This window comes from Colobus angolensis, unplaced genomic scaffold (genome assembly GCF_000951035.1).
Source record: "Colobus angolensis palliatus isolate OR3802 unplaced genomic scaffold, Cang.pa_1.0 Scaffold231, whole genome shotgun sequence".
In the NCBI taxonomy this organism is placed as follows: domain Eukaryota; kingdom Metazoa; phylum Chordata; class Mammalia; order Primates; family Cercopithecidae; genus Colobus; species Colobus angolensis.
Window position 1 is genome coordinate 1,641,603 of NW_012115500.1, and position 9,186 is coordinate 1,650,788.

The 9,186-nt window shown below is 36.4% G+C and overlaps 1 protein-coding gene across 1 annotated transcript in view; it reads left to right on the plus strand.

Moving 5' to 3' along the window:
* Positions 1-9,186, plus strand: part of CLVS2 (clavesin 2) — a 74,142-nt gene that overhangs the window by 7,672 nt on the left and 57,284 nt on the right. Inside the window, exon 3 of the mRNA XM_011944493.1 lies at positions 7,978-8,152. Coding sequence (XP_011799883.1) covers positions 7,978-8,152 — 175 coding nt within the window. The remainder of the gene's footprint in view (positions 1-7,977; positions 8,153-9,186) is intronic.

Here is a 9,186-nt window from a genome sequence, read left to right on the forward strand (position 1 = left end):
AAATCCTCTACTGACTGCAACTTATTCCAAAGTATACTCTTGGTACATATCATGGCAAATAGGGGAGGGAAAAAGTTGTCCTGATAAATGTTGGAGGAATACTGTGATGAATCTCTGCAAAAATAGGACAATTTCCAAAAACTGGGGCAATTATGCAATAATTAGTAAAATAATCCTGAAATAACAGCAAAAGCTACAAGTGCCAACCTTCAGTAGGACGTTGACTAAGTCTGGCCTGAGCCAAGCTATTTTCATGTTTCAAAATCAACTTTAAACAAGGTCGAGAAGCAAAGGATTTGAGGTTACTACAGTGTCCTGAAAGGATGCCTCAAAAGAAATGTTTAAAGATATTTTAAAACATGAGCCAATAGTATATTAACAAGTTATCCTTAGTATATTAATAAATTTCCTCCTTTCTGAGGGAAATATTAAATTCTCTTACTTCACTGAGGGCAGGTACATCTATTTAACTATTACTGTAAGTGGTTATTACACTATTATAGTATCATGAAGGAAAGGATACTCCTGTATGTGGAATCCTTATGATATCAAATGACAAATTGAATGATTAATATTTCACTCAAATGAATTAAAAAATACACTTTGGTTGAGCATTTGTTATGTACATAGCATTTTAGTAGGTACTGGGGGCAAATAAAGACCCATACATTGTACTATTAAGCGATATGTAATAGTATCTCTCTGGGAAGAAAAAACATGTAAAGCTGAGTAACTCTCAGAGGTCATATGCAACTAATGAGGATATTGTTTACCAATGCTAGAAGTTGGGCACAGGTGGGCAGCTGTGGGCTACTTAGTGTTGTGTAGGAAAAACATTGCCTGCTTGGTTAACTGAATTCAACATTAATTGTTCTATTTTTATTCATTATTCATTTAAAAATAATTCTACTGTGTGTATTGTAGCAATTAAGTACTTCATTCACGATCATACAATTAGTAAGTGAATTAGTCACTTTGTGTGTGTGTGTGTGTGTGTGTGTGTAGACAGTTACCAACCTAAATCTAGGGAAAGGAAAATGTATAAAAAAATCAAGCTCTGATAATTAAAGATAATTCCATCTATGGTTAAGAAAATCTCGGTTAAATATAACAATACAGGCAATTAGTAACAGAATGTCAAGGTGGAAGAATAAACTTTCTGAAGTCGAAGACTTTACTAACTAGATGTTTTCTTAAAGTACTTTGCCCTGATAAAAAGAGTTGCCTTTCCAATGTGTTTGTGTGCTCCCAGCACGGTTCTGTTTTATTTTATTTTATTTTCTGGTGGCAATAGATGCAAAAGTTTTTCTTTACTCATCTTCTTCAAAGAAAGACATTTTGCCTGTAGATGTTTCATTTCCAGTGATTCTCTTGTTCTCAATCACCTACATTCCCACAGCAGTAATATTAAAGCAAGGCTCAGACATCTAATCATCTGTGCTCAGTAATACAAGCCAGACAGATGAAATTTCAAGAGTTCATATTTCCTTCAGGGATTGTGGATTTAGCCATTTCTTATTCTGAGTCCTAAGGATGTCTTATTGTTTTCCTCCACCAAAGTTCCCTATTGTGGTGAGGCTGGAGAGTGCCAGGATATTGACTTCCTGATCTCCTATTTTCTGATATACATATTATGCTACCATGAAAAAGCAGACCAGGCCAGGCACGGTGGCTCATGCCCGTAATCCCAACACTTAGGGAGGCCGAGGCAGGTGGATCACCTGAGGTCAGGAGTTGGAGACCAGCCTGGCCAACATGGTGAAACCCCGTCTCTACTAAAAACACAAAAATTAGCTGGGCCTTGTGGCGGGTGCCTGTAAACCCAGCTACTAGGGAGGCTGAGGCAGGAGAATCGCTTGAACCCAGGAGGTGGAGGTTTCAGTGAGCTGAGATCATGCCATAGCACTCCAGCTTGGGCGACAAGAACAAAACTGCATCTCCAAAGAAAAAAAAAAAAAAAGAAAAAGCAGACCAATTATTTATTCATCAAACTCTGTTCTGAGTAGGAGGCACCATGAGGAGGGAAGAGCACTGGTCTATGTGTTATTAGAAAACTTGGCTTCGAATCTAGGTTCCCCGTTTTTCCTAAAGTGATTTTAAGCAAACTGTTTAATTTCTCTGAGACCCTCTGTCCTCATCTGTGAAATAATAGGAACAAATTCAGCTCAGAGATTTTGCAATTGTTTTGAGATTAAGATAATGTATTTGAAATTGCTTTGGAAATCTTAAACTATTACCCAGATAGACATATTATTATTATTACCACTCAGTAATATAAAACACCTAGAAGGCTTCATCAGCTTTACCATTAACAGTACCCTGAGGCATTAATAAAGTTAATTCTTCTCTTTTTTTCCCTCCCCCAGCACCTTCTACTATGAAGTGCTTCAGACTTAGAAAATGTGGCTTAATGAAAACTGAGGGGTGGGGGCAGCCTTAATGAAGAATTTAATAATGACTGATTGATTTAGTGACAAAGAGAAATTGCCGGTGTTGTACTGCTCAATGCGATGCCAAGATACTAGTTTTTTCTTGTCATGCTGAAAAGGATGAAAATTAGAGGGACATGACCTATTTGTCATTAAGTTGATCTTTGCACTGATTGAAAACTGTGGTAGAGGAGGAGATGCTGTGAACTCCAGCAACGAAGCATGGGTCAGGTAGTCACCAAAAATATTGCATGGCTAGAGGCAGGAGAGGAAGCTTCTCTGATCTAAAAAATTGAGGGGGCTCTTGGTTGCAGGCAGGGTGCCGCCCCTCCACAGTATGGCAGTACAAGGCTCTTGTCCTCTTTCTGGTCCGGGAGCATGTTTTGTATTGGGCTGACAGGGAAGCCTTAAGTGAATGTTATGTTTAAATGATACCATTATGGCACTTTGATGACTGTTGTAGGTAAAATAAAGCAGCATGGTCTATGCCCTTGGGAAATAGCTTGATTTTTTAACACATATTTTTGTGCACCTGCAGTGTGCAGTGCTCAGTATTTGGTGCTGAAGATAGAAAGTAGTATCAAACAGTGAAAGAGTTTTTAAGCTAAGCTTATATGTCTGGGGCCATAGAACAAACACTGAAGCATCAGAATTTCAGAATACAAGAGAGAGGGCGCTGAGGTCTCCAGCAGGTAGACAATTTTGAAGAGCAGGGCAAGCTGGTTGTGGGCCCAGAGAGGGGTAGAACTTAGGTGAGGTGAAAAGGAAGGGGAGTGTTCCTCTAGATTTAAGTGAAGATAAAGCATCGGAGTGTACCAGATTGTTGGGGGTTGAATATGACAAGACCTTGATGGTTGGGGTGAGCCTATGCACGGGTGTACAAAACGAGAAGTATGGTTATTAAGGGAATGGTGCAGTTTTGAAAGAGCCATGGGGGAACAGTGTTGTGTGCAGGACAATTGTTCAGGCCAATTAATGTTTTAGGACAATTTATCGCATGATAGAGGGTAGGCAAGATTTCTGGAAGAGAAAGATGAGAGAGAAAAAGAAGCACAGGTGCCATTATATTAGGAAATAAAGCTAGGACTCTAGTAGAAAGAGTTAGATGCCAAAGACGTATACATATATAAAAGACAAAAAAAAAAAAAACTTGGTGAATAAATGTAGGACTTGGTGAATAAATGTAGAAGGAGAAGGAAAGGGAATATTTGAGAATGATTCTTCGTAAACTGATTAATGTAGGCAATCCCAGAGGAAAATGGGAGACACTAAATTGAGTTACACTAATATATTTCAGGTAGCAAGGAGTCACTAAGGTGCTAAGGTTCAGATGGCAACTAGAAAGATGCGTATGTTGCACAGGACTGACACTAGCTCTGTGGATATTGAGCCGTCACCAATGTATTGACCAAGGGGATGACTGCATGATTCGGTAACTCCAGGAGATACTATATGATGACAGCAAGGGAATAAAGTCTTATTTCTACATTTGGATAATTGCAGCAGGGAACCAAACATGAAAGATAATACAGTGACCAGAAAAGTGGAAGGAGAGAATGTTCAATGCAGCATCACAGAACCAAATAGAAGAGTTTCAACAGCAATGATCGCAGCAAATATTTATGGTTTCTATTCTATGTCAAGTACTGTTAAAAACTTTACATATATTATTTTGTTTCATTTGGTCCTCACAACAGTTCTATGAAGTTAAGATTAAGTGACTAAAAAGTGCAAAAAGCAAGTATAGAGTATGTGATTGTTGAAAGAGCAAAAGTAATACAAATGTAGAAGTGATAGAAATTAACATTTGTTGTTTGCTATGTACTACCCATTGGGCTAAGTATTTTACATTCTGTCCTGTGATGTAACTATTATTATCACCATTTTTAAACGAGAAAATGGAGGCTTAGCAAAGTTCAGTAACTTCAAGGTGTATGAGAACAAGCTAAGATTAGACAAATAATCAGGGATTCGCATTTGATTTTGTATTTGTTAATAGCTGTGAGTTTTACGTTATAAAAGGCTTTTAAGTTACGTAAATATGCCCCAAATAATTAATTCATGAGTATATATCCTACTCTGCAAGGAAGACTAATTTCATCACTGAAAAATTTCAAGACGGATTAGATGTTTTCCTTCTGATTGCACAGGTAGTACATAGTTGCTACGGATATTAAATCTTCTCCATATGTTGTCTGTGTGTTCTAGCAGCTTTGATTCTTTCCAAGAGCAGTGTTCTACATAGTCCGGTGTCAGCTGTAAAATTTCTTATTGGTGTCATGATTTCTTCTTACTACATGCTACGCAGCATTCTTTTCGCAAATCCAAATTTTACTTAATGCTCTTTTGAGAAGCACAATCAGGAGTCGGGAGCTGCAATAATGTGGTAGTTTTCATTTATAGCTTTCTTTCAGCATATACAAGAGAAGAATAGCTATGGTGGAACTCACAATTTCAATGTAAACCCCAAACATGAGCAAGTAGAGTATTTCATTGTGGCAACCTCTAATTTGTAAATTATAACAGTTAAAATAATTTTAAAAAGGGGAATATGGCAGGAGTCCTGAAGAGATAAAATTCATAGATGCTACATTTCTTTGGAAGATGTTTTACAGATTCTGGCAAGATCCTGTGTAGTCCTGTTCTGCTGAGGAATAGCCTGCTGAGCTGCTAATGGTAATAATGTGAGATGTTTGAATAGGGGACTGGAATTAAGTCAAGAGTGGTTTTGATCTGCCCATTGAATGGAGTTAGCTAATATATTTTTGTGTTTCTTTTTCTAAACTTCTAAATTAATATGATTTTTATAAAAATCATTTGATTCTCTTCTTGGAGCCAGATATTGAATTCAAAAAACGTGGTTAGACTTAGTCTTGAAAATTTTGCAAACCTACTTTTCTTCATTGCTGATTTTGGGATTTGCCTTATATTATTTCCTTTGGAATAATGATATGTGTGTCAACATTTATCTTGATTTTGAAACAGTTTAGGAGAACCATACTTCAAGTGTGTTATTTAAAACACATTGCCTCTTCTTTTCAGTCCTTACTGGTACCTTGATTAATTTTTGTTACATATAATGTATCATCCTTCCAAAGCTGATTTCAAATCTACATTTTATTTAATGGCATTTTGGTATTAATGCTATTTAATTTCTTATGGATAACATAAGAATGGTCAATCTCATAATGAGGGAAACCTTTGAAGTGGGACTTTTCGAATCCTTAATTTTCTTTACCATGATATTATTATGAATTTCAGAAACTAAAACTTTTTTTTTTTTTTTGGTGGGGGTCTGAATTTCAACCAGAAATATGGTCTTCCTGCTCCAACTTTCCAGTGCCTATGTTTATAGGCTTCAGGTCCTGACAGTGTGTCAGGTCATTATGTTTAAAATGGAGGTAGGTCAGCCATAAAGTGACTTTCAAAGGTGTGCAGCCACACATGCTTCAGAAATTTAATAACAAATACACAGTAGAGCTCTATAAAAAGTTTTATTATTTTATATATTCAGGTAGTTTTTTGGATGCTGTATCCCTAAGCCTTTTGACTTTTGCCTTTTATGATAGTAATATGCTATCCTAAACATTATCATTTCTGATTTACACTCTGCCTAGTACACTATATCTATGCTTATCATTCTAACAAAAAGTATGCTATGTGTGTATTCCAACCAACATTTACTGAACGCCTGTTTATACCTAGAATTGTGCAAAATTGTACAAATGTTTTCACTTGAGTCATCTCTTTGATGACTCTCTGGTGCTGCCCCCAACCCTCCCCCAACCACGGCCAATGAGATAATGAGAATAGCGTGAGATAGGGACAGTTAAGTGATCCTCAGAATTATAAATCAGCGACATATCCAGGACCATATGGCTAATGAGGCACTGGGCAGAGATTGCATCTTGCAGTCTTCTGACACCATGCCCTGTGCTTGATTAATGCTAGGATTCTAAACAAGCTTTTGTTCCAAACTTCTGATTTTACAGGTGAAGAAATGAGGTCCTGAAATGGTGAGAAATTGCCTGAAGTTCCAATGTTATTCTTTCCTTTCTGAACTACTATGCTTTCTCCTAGCACATCCAAGTGTTTTTAGAAGTAAAAATAGACCTACTCCCTCATATATCTTCACTGTATCATACTGCCTTCCTAACGAACTCATCATTTCCAATAAATGGGAATGATTTTGACTCCTAATCCACTCCCCTCCCCATCCTGCCTCTTCCCTGAGGTCCAGATCTCTTTCTCTAGCCATTTCTGAAATCTCCCCTGAATGTCTTAGGAGAAAAAAAACTTAAAATGCAAGGTGTTTAAAAATTGAAATTGTTAACATCTTCCATAAATTTTCTGACTCCTCTTAAAGTGCTGGGATTTCTAGAGATTCCCTTTTTAGAATAATTATCTATCTCTCAACTCTGACTGCATTACTTCCTTCGCTTCCTTGAACTTAGGGTCCATATGCTTTTAATTCCACAATTTTCAGTTTTGAGCTCTCCCCTGAGTTCAGGATCCATTTTATTCAGAAGCTTGCTTGATATACCTCTCTGGGTATACTACATGTTTCTCAAATACAGTAAGTTCTGTTCAAAACTTTGTATTTCTAACCATTTCCAACAGTATCTTATTTTTTCATTATTGATATTGATTAAAAATTTTACTGTGTATTCAGGCTCTGAAGCTAAAACATGTGTCATTTTTTACACTTCCCTAATTTCAGTCCTCACATTGTCACAGTATAGCAAGATTGTCTAAAATGTCACTCAAATTTGGCTTCTTATTTTTGGTCTTAGTTCCATTGCCTTCATTGAAGTGGTGTCTTAATCTCCAACCAGTGTCTTTCTACTCTAGTCAAGTCCCTTTTACAGTAACATAAAGAGCATTTATTGGGTTACTGGAACGTTCCAGGAACTGTGCTAAGGTGAAAAGCAGAAAACAAAACAAAAAACATCCAACCCTTGAGTTAGGATGGCTTGTATTATTGTAGGTAAATTTCCATGATTTTTCCCACTTTTATTTATATTTATCTCCTTCTCTTTCTATCCCTCCCACCTTTCCTTTTCTTTATGATACAAACTCAATACAAGTCATTTGAATTGAGTAACTTTTATTCATAGCTGTCATACACAGTGTTTTCATTTATTGATGAGACTCACTCAAATCTCATTCTCAGTTTTTTCAAATATGAAGAAAGTAAATGTCAATATTACCGAGGGCATTTTTGAACCACTTAAAAAGTGCAATGCCTAATTTTGGGTTAGTTGAATGAGATTTTAGAAAATCATAAGAAGGACTGGAGGTAAACTAAATGATGATAAAATGTGAGAAAGCATTGCCATTTGTTTGGGCAGAATACATGTTACATTTGATTATGTTCTTTGAGTACATATAAATTAAACCTCTTCCTAAAATAGTTTTTTAAACAATATTATTTCCTTAAGATTCTGAAGGTATTTTAAAGTGAATTTTTAGTGCGCTGGAAAATATTTTGTAGTTTTTTACAAAAATGATTGTCAGACCTAATTTAGTACTTTTCTGTTGCCGATAGGTACACACTGGTGGACATTTTGCGCGCCATCTTACTTTCTTTGGAAGCCATGATTGAAGATCCTGAGCTTCAAGTGAATGGGTTTGTTTTGATCATAGACTGGAGTAACTTCACTTTCAAGCAAGCCTCTAAACTCACACCAAGTATGCTGCGATTAGCTATTGAAGGCCTGCAGGTAGGATATGCAAATTACCTACTTCCTTGGTCTCTTCTGTTTGACTTCTCTTGTCTAATGTGTTAGAATGACAAAATGTCTTACCTTCAGAAAAACAAAAACAAAAAAATTGTAGTTGTTGAGCACAAACATTACAATACTAACTGAAGAAAGGATTATAGAAGAAACGCGGAAGGAAGAGAGTTTGTGACACTAGTACAGTGCTCCCTGTCTAAACATAAATACAGATAATGAGCTGAGATTTTTAATCTTGAAAATGAGAACAAGCAGTATTTTTTAGATTGTAATGATTAGTTATTTAGGCTTGTTTTTGTTTTTCCTTTCTGTACATATTAATTAGCTAAATACTTGCTTCATTATTTCATTTAACCTGGTGAATTTAGGATATGATCAGCCGTATGTTCAACTGTTGGAAAGTCAATCAATATGTTTTTTGGTCTCTAAGTTACAACGATATCTCTCTGAAATTTTCTTTAGACTTCATTGGGTCTTTTTGTGAGTGGCAGGGGCTGTCACATGGAATTTATATAGTAGTAGTGCTTCTTCCAGTGAATAATGTTTAACTGCTTGGGAATTAGAAGATGGGAAATATATTATTATTTATTGGTCTGTCATAAACCTGCTATTGTCAAGTTGCTTATAACTTCCAGGGTGTCCTTCTATTCTCTCTCTTTGCTTTATGCTACTTTGTGTACAATACTTATGGAATTGGTTTCAAACTTCTAAAAATATTTGTGAGTTAGTCCTTGAGTGATGTCATTCATTGGACCGGGGCATCAATGTTGAGTAAGCCCAAGTCATCTAGATTTTTACTCATTAGTAATTTCTGACTGCAGGTATACACACCTAAACTGATGACTGCTGACCTCTTAAAAGTGGGCAACTTTTCCAGGTGCTGGAAATCTTTGATTTCTGCCTCTGGACGTATTAAGACACACTGATGTTTCTTCTCCGCATAGGTTTTTCCTGATGTAGGCTTCCCGACTTGCTCTTGGTGAGACAGCCTTGCTCTGTCTTATCTTTTTTTTTTTTTT